Raw genomic sequence first — 18,193 nt, forward strand, 5'->3', positions numbered from 1 at the left:
TCATCACATAGAATTAAACTAATTGAAAATTTATAGAGATTAGTTGTAAAAAAAAACCGTTTTCTTTTCACTAAATTATTAATAATTTGTAAAAAGAATCTTATAATTACGTGTTTAAAAACACATTTATTATTTCATTTGCTATCATTCAAAAATATTTAATACTTAGTAAAATAATATTGTACGCGATACTAAAAAATGTTAAAATTTTTAAATTTTCACGCGATCATATTAGAAATAACAGTAAAAAATAATTTATTTCTGTTAAAATAAAAAAACCCAGTGAAGTACTTTAGTCGACTAGAAATTGCCTTATTATGCTTATGTTGCCATTTTTAATCAATTGCCGAACGACCTAAAAGATTTTCCAATCATTTTATTTAAAATTAAATTAAAAGATTTCCTTATACAATAATAATATTGCTTTTTCTACGAAGTTTTAAGTAATACTCCTTATATAAACCTTAATTTTCGGTATACTTCTTTAACATATTAAAATATTTCCAATTGATTTTTTCAACATTATTCTGTATCTTCACACAGTTGCATCACAATTTTTAATATAATATTTATGTATTAATATGGACTATAACCACTCCTGTTTTTTTTTTTGTAATTTTTAATTATATAGATTATTTTGGGATGTTCTCTGGTAAGTGCTTCTGGAAATATTCTTTAGTTCTTCCAGCTAAATAGCGAAAAAGTTCGTCTTTTTAGCTGTGGTGTAGCACAGCTATCATTTTTTAATTATAGAATGATCTATAAACAAATGATTATGTGCTGATCAAAATAAAGTGTTTATTTACTTACATCGTATAATATGTAGGACGCATAATAAAAAATAATGTAATGTTAAAAAACTAAATTTAATCTATGCATTCCTTTTTACTATTTACTTTACAACTCCTGAACGGGAAATTTAAAAAAATTGTTTCATAGAAAACAAACTGAGCTGTTATATAATATTACATCCACAGCATTTTATTTTAATTTATTTATATATTGGGTCGGCAAGAAAGTAATTTCGATTTTGTTGTGAAATAAAACTCAATCTTTTTTTTAATACAAAGAATGAATTTTAATCAATTATATAACTTCCATTTTGGTCGATAATATTTTACCACCTCTCTGGCAACTTCATAATTCCGCGCTCATAGAACTTCTGGTCCTTATCAACAAAAAAAAAACTGAACCGAGTGCTATTTCATGTCAGTTCCCGACTAAGCTCAAATAATCTTTCACGAGTTGCAGTCAATTCTGGCTGTTTTTCTTTGATTGCTTCTTCCAGTTTCATTAGTTGTTGACAATAAACATCTGAATTGATCGTTTGATTCCTTGAAGCAGCTCAAGATATTCAACACCTTTGTAATTCCACCGAATTGACAGCGTGACCTTTTTTTGATGCAATTCAGCTTTCGGTGTGGCTTGTGCTGGTTCATCACACCTGGACCAAGATCGTTTTCGATGGATTTTATTGTAGACGATCCATTTTTCATCACCAGTGATGATTCATTTTTAAAAAAAAAGTCAACTTCATTGCATTTGAAATGTATATCGCAAATTTTGATACGTTGTTTTAAAGAACCCAAATATCGAGCTTCTTAACAAATCCAAGACATTCGATGTGATCTTCAATTGTGTGTGATACATTTAACCTCTTTACAATCTTTAGCGCAGTTATATGACGATCTGATTCAATTATGGCTTTGATTTGGTCTTTATCGATTTCATAGATCGACCAAAAGTTGGTCATCTTTCAGGGAATAATCTCCAGAACAGAATTTTTTAAGCAGATTCTGACACGTGCGTTCTGTTAGACAATCAACACCATATACTTCACATATCTCATTTGAGTACCAGTAACTGTCGCCTTAATCCGTTCGGTTACAACAGCTACATAGCCTCAACAGCTGCAGATTTCTTTCCTTTACGGAAATAAAAAAGTCAAATATATAGAAAATGTCCGTTTTTGCAAAAAAATCAAAACGTCTAACTTAGCCTTAAATCAAAGAATAAATAATAATTTTTTTCTTTTTCTTGCGGAGGTGGAAATGCATTTACGCACGGAATGTCGGACTCCCGCTGATGGTATTATCCAATCACTATCAGCAGACTACCGACTAAAACCACCCCCCCCCCTTTCTACCAGAACCGTTTAACACATTACTTCCGGTCAAGTCCTCCTATACTAGCCTGATTAGGTGCTACCTAATTTTCAGGACTATCCAGGGCAACATTTTTGCTCCTGAGAATATTGCCGACAAATCGGGCTACACTTTCCCTGCTGCTCAGATTACGGAGCATCATCGTAACCACATTGTGATTGTGGCGGTTCAGTGGTCCGAGATCCGCCTCTAGTCTCCCTCGATCTGCCGCCCACCGAGCACATTTGAAAAAGGTGTGCTCGGCGTCGTCCCATACACCGGGGCAATAGAGGCAGCCGGGGGACGGCGCTTTCCCTATGACATGGAGGTAAGCGCGGAAGTACCCGTGACCCGTTAAAAATTGGGCCATGTAGTACTCCACCTCTCCATGCCGCCGCTCCGTCCACGGTCTGACCAGAGGGATAAGCCTTGCGGTCCATCGTCCTCTGGTCTCGTGGCCCCAGGTCTCTTGCCATGCGAGGAACGTGCGAGTGCGTTCCTCGTTGGTAATGGTCTCCCGGTCTTCGCCTGCCCGTCGCCTCCTGTAGATCACTTGGCGCTCCCTTACCAAATAGTAATGAGTATGACGCCGGCGACCACAAGTACTGCAGACTCGGAGACCCTCCGATACTCGGAAGCGACTCGCAAGGCTGCGGTGCGTTGCACCTGCACGAGCCGCTTCCGCTTTCTTGCAGTTGTTAATGTGTGGACCCACACTTCCGACCCGTATAACAGGATGGAATGCACTGTGGACATCAGCAATCGTCGCCTGCTGGCCTTCGGTCCACCGACATTCGCCATGAGCCGGCTGAGAGCGGTTACGGCTCTCGCAGCTTTGTCGGCAGCTCTCCGAAGCTGCTCAGCAAAGCTGAGTTTCCGGTCAATCATCATACCGAGATACTTTGCGGCCGGTTTGGTCTCGGCAACCTGTACTCCGACCCGCAGGGAGAGAAGGGTGTCGATACGCCTCTTCGTTAGAACCACGATCTCCGTTTTGCTGAGGGCTAGAGGCAATCCATGGTCGTCCAGCCAGGCACCGATTCCGTGTATGGCTCGGCGGAGCCTCAGTGGGCGCGCTCCTCGTCGCGGTCTGCGACAAGTAGCGCAACATCGTCAGCGTATCCAACCAAGACAGATTGGCATCTTCAGACATCTCCAGCCTCAGCAAGCCAACGTAGACGGCGTTCCAAAGGTCGGGGCCGAGAATCGACTCCTGCGACGCCCCTGACGCGATCGCAGTCTTACGCCAGCCTGTCGCGGTCTCGTAAATGAGACCCCGGTTCCTAAGGTATGCGTCCACCATTTTGAGGAGGTATTGAGGCATATGGAACGAATGCTCCAGGGCCCGAATTATATCGCTCAGCTCCACCGTGCGGAGTTGAAAGCGTTTTTAACGTCCAACGTAACGAGAAGACCACACGTCGCGAAAAATGATTGTGGTCCTCTGCTCGTCTCACTGCCTCAACAACCTCTTGAATTGCGCCTAGGGTCGACCGACCCTGCCGGAAACCGTATTGGTTGGGTGACAAGTCACCTGCCTGATTCATCGCCGCGACAAGTCTTTTCTTTAATAGCTTCTCCGATACCTTCCCAGCTGTGTCAAGCATGCACAATGGGCGGTAGGAGGACGGCGACTGTGGGTTTTCTTTGCCCTTGGGAATTAGCGCAAGACGCGCGGTCTTCCAACTGGCGCTAAATGACCCAGCCTTCAGACATGCATTATACATGTCTAAAAGAAGACGGGGCCTGCAACTCCCCACTAGTTTGAGTACCTCGATGGTACACCATCGGGACCAGAGGCTTTTTTACCTTTCAGCGACCGTAGGACTCCCTCCAGCTCCTCCATCGAGAAGAGCGGGAAGTCGCCCACGTTGCCGAAGTCCCGCTAAGTCCCGAAGTCCCGGGGGTGGACCGGGAACAACATCTTAACGACGTGCTCTACTTTAGCCTCGTCTAGTAGACCTGGTGACCGCGAGACCCCTAATCGCCGAGTTACTATCTTGTAACCCAGCCCTGCATCCACGGTCTCCGTCAGTTCTCTCCAGAAGCTTGCCTTGCTCACATTGATGGCTCGACGGAGCCGCTTCTTTGCCGTCTTTTACTCGGTTGACCTGGCGTTTGCGTCTGTGCGATTCCTTGCACGTTGCGCCACTCGTCTTAGTCGAAGACACTCTTGAGAGTGTCTTCGAGTAGTCTTGCGCAACCCCGCAATCTCCGGTGTCCTCAGTACACGGGTCGCTTCCGGTGCCTCGGCCCCTCGTGGGCATGGAAGCGTCGCATGCAGAAGCGATCAGCCGCATGGTCGAAGCAACTACAGCTTCAGCGCCAGCGTTCCCCCCGTTGGTGCTGCAGATTTGTTGCCTTTACGAAATTAAAGAAGTAAAATATGTAGAAAATGTTCGTTTTTGCAAAAAAATCAAAAAGTCTAACTTAGCCTTAAATCAAAGAATAAATAATAATAATAATTTAGTCTTAAATAATAATGGATGAAAATCGTTCTGTTGCTCTGAATTCACGAATAAAATTCAATATTTATTCATTTTAGTATCCTTTTCAATGTATAAATAAAATTTCATTGCTTTCTGATGGCTTTTTTTAATAATAATCGCGATTAAACAAAATTTTGCATTTTTTATCAAAACCAAATGTTTCCATTGATTTCCAAATAATATTTTAATAGTTAAATTTATCTTAACATTTTAATAGAAAAAAAATATGTGCAATATTATTTTTAATAAATTTAGACCATTTTAAGTAATTTAAAAAATGAAGGATAACAATTATAAAGACGTGATTTTGCGTCCCTCTGTGAAGCTCTTTCGTTAGACGAACCTTTCCGATTCATATTTATTTATGATTTATTTAATTTAAATCTATAAATATGTAATGATACAGTGTTTGTTGTAAATTTAAAGAAATAGAATAACTTTTCTTCTTCAAAAACAGTTTTTAATAATTAAATTGTTTTTATTTATCCATTTTTTTATATTTTAGCAAAGATAAAAGAGTACATTGGTAAGTAAAAATGCATTGTAAAGTTAGAATTTGTAGTTTATTAAACGATGATTTACAAGATTCGTTTTTATAAGCACCAAACACTATTCTGACTGTCATTTATATCTAGAAAAAACTAGTTCTAAATTTTTTAAATAAGCCCGATTGCAATTGAAACCGCTCAAAATTAAAGGAAAGAGAAGCCTCCGACAGACGTGGTCATAGCAATAAAATAAACTCAATCAGTCTCTTTCTCAGTTGAAGTAAATATATATACTCTTAGTGCATCTAATTTATTCTCTCTAAGTAGTAATTTATTGGTGCATGTATTTCCTTATCGTTTGTGAATTCTTGTACTACTTTTATAATCGATACTGAATTGAAAGAGGATTGATAACATTTGACTTCAATTATCTATAAAACATGATCAGTCAGTTGGTAGACTGACTGATCTTCTTGCTGTTTATTAATTTCTACTGAAAAGAGAAAATGTATCACCAAATTTTGCAAAATAATTTAACTCTTTTCAAGGGTAATTAGATAAAAACTAAACTACAGTACTATTTTCACATCACACAGGATAATATATTAGCCAATGAAAAACTGCGTCTTACAAGCCCTTTTTGAAATTGCTTCTTGAATGCTTGTTTTTCAAGAAAAATAATATTACTCTGCTCATGAATTTTTAAGTAATACAAATGAAATGTTGCTAGATTTTCTGTTTTGTTATTTAATATGTTTAAACAGTTTAAAGTTAGAGTACGTTATGTACCAAACTGTTCTTCGATCAATACCTTTACATTGTTATTAATATTTTATTTAAAGAAAAGCTAAACTCAGTGGTTATTGGAATAAATTAAACAAGAAAACTATTAACAAAAAAATATTCAGAGTCAGCTTCAGAGATTCAGAGTCAGCAAAGAAGATTGATTTAGAGTGAAAGCTAGCTAAGACTAAATGAAATTTGTTACCTCAGACTAAATTTTTACTTGAAAATAGATTGCAAGAAATTGTAGGTTTTACAAGGGAAATCTCTAGATTGGACAGCATAAAGAATTAAAGGACTGGAGAAACAGTGAAGGAGGAAACTTACAGAAGGGAATAAAGAGGTCAAGGATTAAATGGTATTGACATATGAACAGAATGGAAGAAGGGAGTGTAAGAAGGTAAAAGAAATGGAATTGTTAGGAAAGAAGCTGAAGGGTAGACCAAGCGATAGTTGGTTAAAGTAATGGAAGAATATAAAGTGAAAAAAAGATGATGGAAAGAAAGAAACTCTTAAATAGAAGTGAGCCAAGGCAGGAAGTAATAGAGAAGATTACTTTTCAAGTAAATTAAATTTGGCTAGTAGTTGAAAATTGAACACGATGATGATGATGATCTTAAAATAAATTAATTTCAAAACTGGATTCAATTAAAAACTGTTCTCTATATATGCGATTGCTTTTACTGTCCCAAATATTCATTAGACAATGTACATTTACTAATTCTCTGAAATGTTAACGATAATATTATATAAAACTAATTTTAACTATATTATAAGATAGGATATTAATTATTTATTATTACTACTTGTCAGTTTTCTTTTTTTTTTGTTTTTGTTTTCTTTTTTAATTAAAAGTAAACAGCAAAGAGAGAAGTTATCATTACTAAGCCCTTAATGATCTAACACACATTGTTAGGTTGCCATCTTATTTAGCTGTAGGATTACTTCACTATAGGAAATTTATCAAAATTAAACTAGAATGTAATGAGGAAAATTCAATGAAATCATACGACCTTGATTTAAAAAACAACACAAAAAGAATTTTTATCAACAAGGAGAAAATGTTTAGCTGACAGTACTGCTATGTATTTTCTGTTACTAAGCTTTATAATCTTTTTTCTTTCAAGCTAAATGATATCATTAATCTTACTTCATTTTTTTATATTTCACTTTACAAACATTAGTCTGCCCTGCACTATTCTAAATTTTTTATCCTTATATTAGTGACAAGATCAACTTTTAACATTATTTATAATAAATGTTTTACTTTTTAGATTGGTTTTACAAAAGTCATGCAGCAAAATCTAATTATTATTTTTAAATGTTATAATTATTCTTTTTTTTTTTGAGTCTTCAGTCAAATGTGAGACGTGAGTGGTCTAACCCCTTCTGCATTCCTCTTTCTACTCTATGCCAGTGTCTTAGCCTCCACATACATACCTCCTATTACAACCTTCATTATTAATTATGTATTTTAAATATTCTAATTTTGGGGTCTTCCTTCTATATTTCTTTATAACCAAATCCAATAGCCCTAAGGGTCTAAATTAATATGACCCAATATTGTCGTTTAAACATTTTTCTTCCCAAAATATATATATATATATATATATTTAAATATATTATATTTTTTATTCTATCAACTCATAAAGTTTTCAATATTCTCCTGCATTGTCACATCTAAGAAATCTCTATTCTATGAAAAACTGGCTAAGAATAAATAATAAATCAAAAATAAATAAATGAGCGAGCATTTTTATTTTTAGTGTTAATACATTTAAGATCCCAAAATAATAATAAATAAAATAGAATGAAACTTCATTTTACTGTCAATAGTGGGGCTCATTGCAATATGGTAGCAGTTTTTGTAAGAGCAATTATTCAGAGCATTATCATAAAAAAAATAATAACTAAAATATTAAAAAATGATATGATAACAATAACATTCAGTCGCTATATAAGCAACATAAGTGAATTAATAATAGTCATGTACATTAAAATATGAATTTACAACATCTTTTGAAATAACACAGTATATGACAAGTATAAAGAATACTCCAACTTTTTTGAAAACAAGGTGTGGAAAAATAGAAAGAGTAAAACAGTTTAAATACCTCAGATAAACTACAGAATGGAATAGTCAAAAAAATAATCCCAAGAAATCAGATGAATAAAATGGAATTGGCCCATTGTGTAATTCAAAACATGCACCACAAAAAATCTGTATAAATGTAAAATTAAGGCATCTGAATACAGTGATTAATTCAGAAGCATTATACGATGCAGAATGTTTGATGATTATCAACACAGGCCTTTTAAAAGAAATCCAAAAGAAAGAAAATAAATTTTTAAGGAAAATATTTGGTCCTATAAAGACCAACATACTTTATATATATTTATATAAACTCTGCCCTCCAAAAAATTCTATATCAGAAATTTAAAGCGGTAACAAAAATAATTCATAAGAGATCAGTTTTCATAGGCCACATTTTATGGATGAGCAATAATAAGAATTCCAGTGAAAATCCTGCTCTTTTATCTGAAAAAAACTAAAAACATATTTTATGATGAAGTTAAGAAAAACTTAAACCAAGCAGGAATAGAAATTCCGGACTTACAAAATTGGCAATTTATCAAGAAAAAAATTAAAAGGGATCTTGAAAGGTGACTTTTCTACAAAGAAGATCCAAAACCTAGTAACAGAAGAATTCAGGAAAAAGGCCAGCAGGAGATTAAAATGTGTATTGGTAGGAAAGAAATGAAACAGAAGAAGTGACTAAGACAAGCATCAAACATGGTCCATAGTTTGTGAAAACAAAAAAAAAAAGAATCTATATGTAAAGATAATAAGATTTAAAAGCCTGAAAAAAAATAATAAACAAATAAATATATATATAAAAAAAATTATACTACTAGACATAGTTCATAAAGACTTAGAACCATACTCTTTGAAGTTGTCTCTTATAGATGGAGCACTTTCAGAGCTTAGAGCTCCATCATAAATATACTTTTTACAAATTATATACAATATGAAATTAAAATATTTTTTTTTATGTAAAATTTTTTTATTTAAAAAAAATATATATATATTTTTCTAAAATCAATCAAGACTCATCCCCTCTGCACTAATAATATAAATTCAAATATATATAATTTAACTTAATCCACCCAAGTACAGATATAAGACAACTCTTACCTTATTTGTGTATTTATAACTTTTCATGAAAGCACTTTTGTGGAATCCTGCATCATCATCATCATCATCAGTGAAAAATTATAAATATTCAAATAAGGTAAGAGTTGTCTTATATCTGTACTTGGGTGGATTAAGTTGAATTTTATATATTTGAATTTATATATATTTTTTTATATAATTAATATTATATAAAATTATTTATTATAATATTATTTTATTAAATATACATGTCTAAAGAAACAAACAAAATACATCAAAATTGAAAACAAAAGGATTTCATTGATATTAATTTAATAGACCTGATCCTCGTTTGGTTCTGGTTTTGGTGGTTAACTGAAACATTTACAACCTGATGTTTCTATACCTGAAACATTTCAAGGAGTAGTATCTTGAAATTGAAGCATGAAGCAAGTACAAATTTACCAGTACTAAGTAACATTTAATAAATCACTTCTCACAGATCATGGAAGATAACAATACTAGATGCAGTTTCACTGTTTGATATTGGCATTTATTAGTGGCTAATAATAATCAAAGTTTCTAATGACATCACTGAACATTAGAAAAAGAAGAAGAATGGGTCTAAACCATAATTCAGTATGAGAATTTCTCTAAAGCTATCTTAACTTACACCTGTATTTTTCAGAGTTGAATTTTGGGAAAGAGAGACTTACTTGAAATTTAGTTGCTAAATTGCATACACATATTTATTTCACTTATTACATAGTAATAAGTGAATAACTAATTAAGTGACTCTCTTACATATTGAAAACAGAATGTTTGTTTTACACAAGCTGTTATACTATGAGAAGTAACGATTGCATGCACATAACAGTTGAGGTGGTTTTGTACCTGGATGAGTAATAATGATGTCTTATATTGAAGATAATAGCTAAAGCCTCTATAGAAGCTAAGTTCTCTACCAGTAATATTAAGTATTCAGTTCTGAAAAATGTGAAATAGATGTCAAAACCTAATTATTTCATATAATTGGTTTTTTTAAATCTTTTTTCCTTCAAATTATCCTTGTGATTCATACAATTAGCACAGCACTCTTCCCATCCCTCAAAACATATATGGAAGTCTTGTTTTGGATTAACATCTAACTATACCATAATGTTCAAAATGATTTCATGGCTCTCAAATCACTACCCTTTAAGCAGTACTTTCACATAGTGAATAGTCAGAATCGTAAGCACTTGTATCCATAAAGAAGTAAGGTGCTTGGCAGACCTGAAGCACTGCATATTAAGTTAAAAAATTCTGGACTACATCTGAGGAAGGGGAATGACATTGTAATGTAGAGAGTTTCCAATTGTGTAATTTTTTCAGGTCTGGTCTTTTGTGGTGAACAGGATCACAATGATTACAGAGAACGTTTTGAAAATAATCAGAGCAGCATCACAAAATACAAAATTACAAAATAGAAAATAATGTGATTAAAGTTAATTATTGAAAATACAGTATAAACATAAAATAATGTTAAGGTAAATACATGAAAATAAAAAAAAATCATTACAAAATGACTCGCAAGTCACAAGGCGTTAATTACAATTATTAGAACATTATTATAGAACGTTTATGCACACATTGAACGGAAAGCAAAATATTCAGGGCTTTTAAAAATGTTTACTGTTTTAAAAATTTATCAACACAGTAATATTGTTTCTGTAAAAGATCGTCCTTTAATTGATCTTTAAAAATCTGCTGTGATGATTTATACAATTGATCGGTAATTTATTAAAAACGGTTACGAAAAATATTAAGCCCTTCCTCGTAAGCCGAAGTACTGTGTAGACTTAACGAAGAAAGTTTTGTTTTATGGTTTCATAGACGTGGTTGTTCTTATTTTTTAAGAGTAACTATTTTTTTAACTAAGATGACATATTCATAAATATAAATACAAGGATATTTTTTAAAATACAAGGATTTTTATTACTTTAAAACTAAAATTTTTGTGACGATTTTATAAGCCGTCAGGTTGTTTGGTAACCTGAGCAAGCAGTTAATATTCACGCTTGCTAGGTGAAGCAGCTTTTCTCGGCGATGAAGTGGAATCGATGGTGAAGTACATCGAGTTTTGCCCGGCACGTACATAACCTAAAGCGGCAATGACCCGTGGGTCAGAACAATGCGTAATAATTAAATTTATTAGAAAAAAATGAGTTCAACTTTACAAAATATTTGTGCTTAGTATTAATTAGACGTGTAAATAATACTCTGCAATTTTTGTTTTCGCTCGGCAGTTATTTTTTCCTCATTGTTGTTGAAGTGGCAGGTAAGATAGGATATAAACAAGTTGTCAAAAAAACAGTGCATGTTAACTGTAAAGTGTCAGTTTTATTTATTTATATGCCAGATTGAAATACTAAATATTAAAGACTTTAACTTCGTTACTTACTTTACGGAACTTTTTCCTAGGTTAGATTGACCTGAATAAAGTATTGTTTGGGTTAACTATTGATTGTTCCTGTCTAGGTTAGTTTTGTTGTAGTGATAGGAAAATTAAGTTGGTTTATTGTTTTCATAATTTCTAGTAGAATAGCGTTAAATGAAAATGTATATTCTTTTATTGATCAAGATGGTTTTCCCAGCTGTTCAGCACAATTTTAATACAGGTTATTTAGAAGTTTGTACGTTAGAACTGTTATAAACTTTTGTATTAATATACTTATTGTAAAGTATTATTGGATGATCAAGATCTAGGAAATAATTTTTCTCTGATCTTCAGTGAGATTGATTTTTTTGTGCTATGTTTATTTATGAAAAAAAAATTAAACAGAACTTTATTTTATTTAATTTTTAAATAAAATTATTTGTTTTGATTTTGTTCTTTGAAAACTATTTTAATGTTAATTGAACATTAATTTTGGATGATCATATATTCTACATTTATCCTTTTAATGAGACATATGTTGACAAATTGATTTTTGATTGATTATGAATTTCTTTAGGTGCCAATGGTAACTCATGCCATGTATAATGATACAACCACTAAATATGTTCCTGGCAGGGCTTGCAACTATGGTGCTTATCTTTTATTTCACTTGGAGCTCCCAAGGAAAAGAAATCAAGAGATTTATAAACCAACAGAAGGATATGCCTTGTGTAGTATCATTCAATGTAAGTTACTTTGTTATTAATACGTTATTTTGTAAAGTTACAAAACAACCTACACAAATTAATATACTGTATATCATAAATATCTGTTTGTATATTTACAATTGTGGAATTTTTATGCGATTACTTATTGATCTTTATAACTTCTTTTGTTGCCATGAGTTTAATTATTTAAATTGAATCTTCCTTAACAACTTTAATCATTTATTCTCGTAACAGAATATGTTTTATTACATGAAGTTCTAAATTGTTTTTAGAATTTGTAAACCAAAATCTTTGAATGTTAATCATAAAAGCAGATAATCATTCTAGACTTTTTTTATTGGTTTATTTTAAAGATAAAAATATATTTTTTGATTAAAACACTGACCATTTTATTTTTACTCTATTTTTTTGCTATACAGTATTTCAGTATTTCTCAGTAAGTAGTGTCTCAAACATAAAAACAAAATTAATAACCAAGAAATAGTTATTTTTCTTTATTATTTTACATGATATGTTTAAGTAGCAAAAAAATACACTCGCAACTACTGATTAACATTAACCAAAATAAAAACATTAACCAACGTTTTGTAAATCATAAAACATTTTTACCAAAAAAATTTGGTCTATTATGAAACACAATACTGTACGTATTATTAATTTATTTTTAACCAATTCAGTATAATTAATGCAGTCTGAAATTTGTAATATACACATTTTATACACAGCGTGAACTGAAAAAATACCAATTCTATGCTGCTCATTGCCATTCAGTATAATTTGATCATCTTGAATTAATTCGACAGGTAGGTAGCTATTCATTATTTTTTTTTACATCAAATCCAGGCATTTTGAACCATAAGTATACAATAAGTATCATCAGAAATCCGAAAAAAGTTGCCTATTGCTATTTCTTTCCTCATGTTAACATGTGTGTTAACATTTTTGTCAGCTAAATCTTTGTAGCTCATATTTTTATTAAACACACTAGTCACATTTGGTTTGGTAACATAATAAAAATGTTTGTTTTCTGGGTTATCTTCTAGAAGAGTTGTTGGAATGACACAATATAAAGTAGATCAATATTTAAATTGATCATCATGGAAAAGATCTACTACGTCAGTCAGTAATAAGTTCTTACCCAGAAAATAAAACTGATTTTTGTAATGAGCCAGCATTAGTCACCGAGAGTTTGGATTATGCATTTTTAAATTTAATACTTTCAAACAGTTAAGAAATATGATTCAAAATTAAAAAGTACCATTAATTTTCTTCGGTATTTGAATATGAAAAAGTTATTTTTAAGCTACTTGTGTATTTTTTTGAAAAAAAAGCAAAAAACTGTTGTATTAAAAGTGATAATTTAATTGTTAAGGAATTTTAATTTTATTCATTGAAATAAGCAGGTATAGATTGCAAACTATGTACTACGTATTTCATTAATAAGGAAATCATTCGTTTTCTTTTAGTATAGTTATGTAGGTGTAATGAATGACCTGGGAAAAAATTTTAAGATTTTATGGGGCAGATGGGAAAGCAATAAGTCTAGAACTCACTGTGTTATTGTTGTTCAAAAGTAGTTATATGTAAATTATAATGGCTGATTTGCATTGTTAGAAATTATTATCATGAGAGATTATGATGTTGTGTTAAGATATTGTGAAAGGAGTACATTATTGAAAATTATATACCATTAAAGATTGATTGTCAGTTTATATAATGTATTATTTGAATAATTTTAATAAAAGCAACTTTCAGTTTTCTCGCTAACACTTTCTAGGTGTTATAGAACCACCAGTTTTTAATTGGGTGCAGTTTAATATCTTACCCTGGACCTGTTTTTAGCAGTACAAAAATTATTACATATTACAGCTACAGTTGAATGTAAAACTTTTACCCTGATTAAACCTGTTTTAATATTCTCTTTATTATTTTTAGGACACTAGGCAAGGATTTAGGAAGGAGGGTATGCCTGTGATCTATTTTATTACTCCAACTTACCCTCGGAGGGAACAAGTTGCTGAGTTGATAAGGTTGGGACAAACATTAATGCATGTTCCAAACCTTCACTGGATTTTAGCTGACGATAATGCAATATGTAATCCAATGATAATTGACTTACTTCCTAAGTTTGGTGAGTTAAACTTTTTGTTACTGCATTATATGAATTTATGTTTGGTAATTATTTACCTCAGAATCTGGTTTTTATATTAAATTTCTTTATGTGTGATTATTAATATCATAAACTCTAGTTCATATGATAATTACATAAAATTACACTTTATTACCTTTTTTTTCTTTTTTTTTGTTGAATAACAAATTCATAATTCCTACATAATCATCTTTCTATTGCACAGATGATTAGATTGCATCGTAACAAATAAAAAAATGCGAAGCTTAGATTAAATAACACAATATTTGTCACGGATTTTTAAATTCATATTTAATCAAAATATCTTAACCCCTTTCAGAGTCTTGACAATTGTATGGTAATTATGACTAACAGACAATCTGTCGCCCTTAAATATATCTTTCAGTTTTGGCGAAAAGTAGAAAAATTTTAGGGGTTAGTTTGTCCATTTTTTGTGATTGTTAGTTTGGCCACAAAATTTTGGACTTTTACTACTTGGTACACAAGTTATTATTATTATATGTTATGGTTTTGAAGTTTAGTTCACAATTCTCTTAAGTCATGTTACCTTACTTTGGTAAATATCATACAGTACTCTGCAAGTCTACAGGATATCTGGTGTAAATTTATTTATTTGAGACCTGTAGCCTAGCTGTGCTTTTTGATCATAAAGTGAAAGCAGATAGTAGCTGTGATGTCTTAGTGTCACCACTCACAATCCAAAATAATTGGAACCCAAAAATAAATGGTGGACAGGAACAGAATTTAGAAAACCGTAGCATAAAAAATTTAATTGGTTTATTTGGGCTTATTTGTTGACCTTCCACATAGTAGAACAAATATTCTTACTGCTTCGGTGTAGGGTACCTCTTCACTACCTCCAATATACTTTGCTTTTGTTCAAAATAATAGTGCAGTTCTATTTTTTGGCTCTTTTAGTTCAGAAAAATTACAGTAGATATTAGATTTTTTTAAGAAAATTATTTGTAATTAATTTAATTTTTTACCAGTTTTATGATTTCTTAAACAACATAGTAAAATATTAATCAGTTACAGCTTTGTTTAATATGTTGCAAAATCATATTGTAATTTTTTTTCTTGAAAGTGTGTATTGTTCAAAGAGAACAAGCTAGTAAAAATAAAAAATAGAATTATTGTACTAATAAAGCTAGGTTATTACCATTTATTCAGTTTATATTCTTGTATGTGACTAATCTATTTCAAAACAATTCCTTTTGTGCTGTTAAGTTACTTTTATTTTCAATGAATGAACAGTTTGTTATTGAATCCATATTTGTGAGTGTGAACAATCTTTGTCTTGAATTTTTGATTTGGATTAAGCGTCATTAGATGATTACAAAAATACACGAATGGCTGTGATCAGCCATTAGGGTTACCTCAAAATGGCCGCCAAATTTAAAAATTTGTAATAATCATTACACAATAATGGTGTAAGCTATTATATTAGTTCAAACGCAATAATGTAAGGTTTACTGAAATGCATAAAACACGTAAATATCAATTTTGTAAATCAAATGTAAAATCCCAAAATGGCAGTAAAACTAACTTTTTTACCAAAAATAGAAGTTAGAGATAATATCTGTGTTTTAAATGCATTAATAATTGAGAGAACAGTAATAATAATAAGAAGAAGAATATTCATTTGGGAAAGACTTACAAGACTTAGTAAGTCTTGTAAGTCTTTAACAAACTTTATTGATAAAGTCTGTTATATTGCATTTTGTACCGAATTGATTAAAAGCTATTTAATTCTTACTCTACTTTGTGTATTTGACTTAAATAAGTCTGTGTGTGAGTTCATTGCTAACTGATGGTGTGTGATATTCTGCTTTCATTATATATCTAACTTATAATAGACTAGTCATATAATAGACTAGATATAGATAGCTTACTCAAACTGTGGATTGAATGAAAAAAGATACTTTGCATTCAAATTCAAGCCATAAATTGAATATTTCTGAGAAAATGATAGTCAAAATGTAAATTATCTTTTAAATTAAGGGATCTTTTGCAGTTTATGCCCTGCCCCATTTCTAATTTTTTTTTTTTTTTTTTTTTTATCAACAAGTTGGAGAAATACCATTTACACACCCTCCATAAATAGGAGAGTGTTGGACTTCCACAGGTTCCTCTAAATGTCATTAAGAGCCTATGTGTACCCACACCCTACCAACTGAAACTCCTATCTCAACATTTCTCCCCCTCCGGAGTCTGTCCTGCAGTTAAGCATTGTGCGGCCCCAGGAGGTGCCCTTAAGATCTAGGGGTCCAGAGTCCCGATGCTTCATCACTGTCACCCATCTGCACAAGTTCAGACACGCAACAGCTTCACAAGGGCCTGTCCTTCACTCCTTCCCCCTCAGGTCCCTTTCTTTGCGTGAATCTCAGTTCTTTTATATGCAGCTCTGATTCCTTGCTGGGTGATCTTCAATCCTCTTACTGATCTGGGTTCTAAATCAGGCTCCATCCCATTCTCTAGCATATCTCGCTTTAGTTTTCAGGATACTTGTTGCTAGCTGTACTACCTTGGCCCATTCCACTCTTCCTGTCAACATGTATTGAACTGTTTCTTCTGGAGAAAGCCAGCTTAACCTGAGATCTTGTCTGACCACATCCCACTGCTGGCATTGGTGGATGGTGTGCTCAACAGTATCTTCAAGATTGCAGTACCTGCATAGTGGAGACGCTCTCCTGCCAAATTGTTGCAGGTAGGCTTCAAATTCGCCATGCCCAGAAAGGAGCTGCGTGATATAGAAGGCCACCTCACCCAGTCATCTGCATCCGTACATCTATTCTCGGAATTAATTTACGTGTCCATCCACCATTAGGTGAGGTGTTCCAGGCCTCCTGCTACTCAGCCAGAAGTAAGTCCTTAGCCTTGATCTTATTCATACCAAGATAAACTTGCTGTAGCATCAATGCACACAGCCGCACTGTTGGAATCCTGGAGATGACCTCAATAGCATTTTGCAGAACCATGCAGTATGCGGCCGTAATGTTCAACGCAGCAAGTCTTTGAAGAGAGGATAATTTATCTACGTTCCTTTTCTTTTGAAGAGTACCCACACAGAGATGGCATAAAATATGATTGAAGAAGCCAATGTCAGTATTATACATCGTCTAGAAGCATGAGGGCCTCTATGGTTATGCATAAGCTTATTGAGATTATCAACAACTGTCTCGGCATGTGTCAAGGTCTGCTGAAGGTAGACATTGTGGTTTCAGCTCCTCTCCAACCACACACCAAGATACTTAATATATCCCAACGTGGGAATACTGGTCCCAGCAACATTAATCTGCATTTCTCGCAGTCTTTTTCTCCCAACCAACGCTACTACGGAGGTTTTGTTAGGCGATAACTATAGACCTCTCGCCACAACCCAGCAGCTTATTTGCCAAACCACATTATTGGCCATCTTCTCAATTTCTGCTTCAGTATGTCCAGCCATGAGGATGGCCAAATCATCTGTATATGCAACAAGTTCAATGTCCCCATCAAACTCAAGTCTTAAAAGCAAGGTCCCACAGCAGTGGGCCGAAAATCAACCCTTGCGGAACCCCACCAAATGCATCAAAAACCAACTCACCATCTTCTGTGGAGGTTTTAAGCCTTCTGCCATGTAGGTAGGTGTTAATTATGCCAAGAAGATACCCACTTATATTCCTCTCAGCATGTCAATAGTTGTCAGCCATTGGAGACTACTAAAGGCGTTCCTGACATCTAGAAGGACCGCTAATGGAATCCTTTGTCGACACCTGGTGCCACCACTCTGATCTCAAGCCCATTCATTTACGCGTTTCAAAGCATCAATTTTGGTCTTTCCCCAACAAAGCCATATT

At 33.0% G+C, this 18,193-nt stretch overlaps 1 protein-coding gene across 1 annotated transcript in view; it reads left to right on the forward strand.

Moving 5' to 3' along the window:
* The first annotated feature begins 11,196 nt into the window (after positions 1–11,196).
* The window catches only part of GlcAT-S (Glucuronyltransferase S), a 34,610-nt gene continuing 27,613 nt past the window's right edge, over positions 11,197–18,193 (forward strand). The window contains exons 1-3 of the mRNA XM_075361987.1: positions 11,197–11,378; positions 12,055–12,223; positions 14,141–14,336. Of these exons, the coding sequence (XP_075218102.1) occupies positions 12,071–12,223; positions 14,141–14,336 (349 nt within the window). The 5' untranslated portion in view covers positions 11,197–11,378; positions 12,055–12,070. The remainder of the gene's footprint in view (positions 11,379–12,054; positions 12,224–14,140; positions 14,337–18,193) is intronic.

This window comes from Lycorma delicatula, chromosome 4 (assembly GCF_047948215.1).
Source record: "Lycorma delicatula isolate Av1 chromosome 4, ASM4794821v1, whole genome shotgun sequence".
Lineage (NCBI taxonomy): Eukaryota > Metazoa > Arthropoda > Insecta > Hemiptera > Fulgoridae > Lycorma > Lycorma delicatula.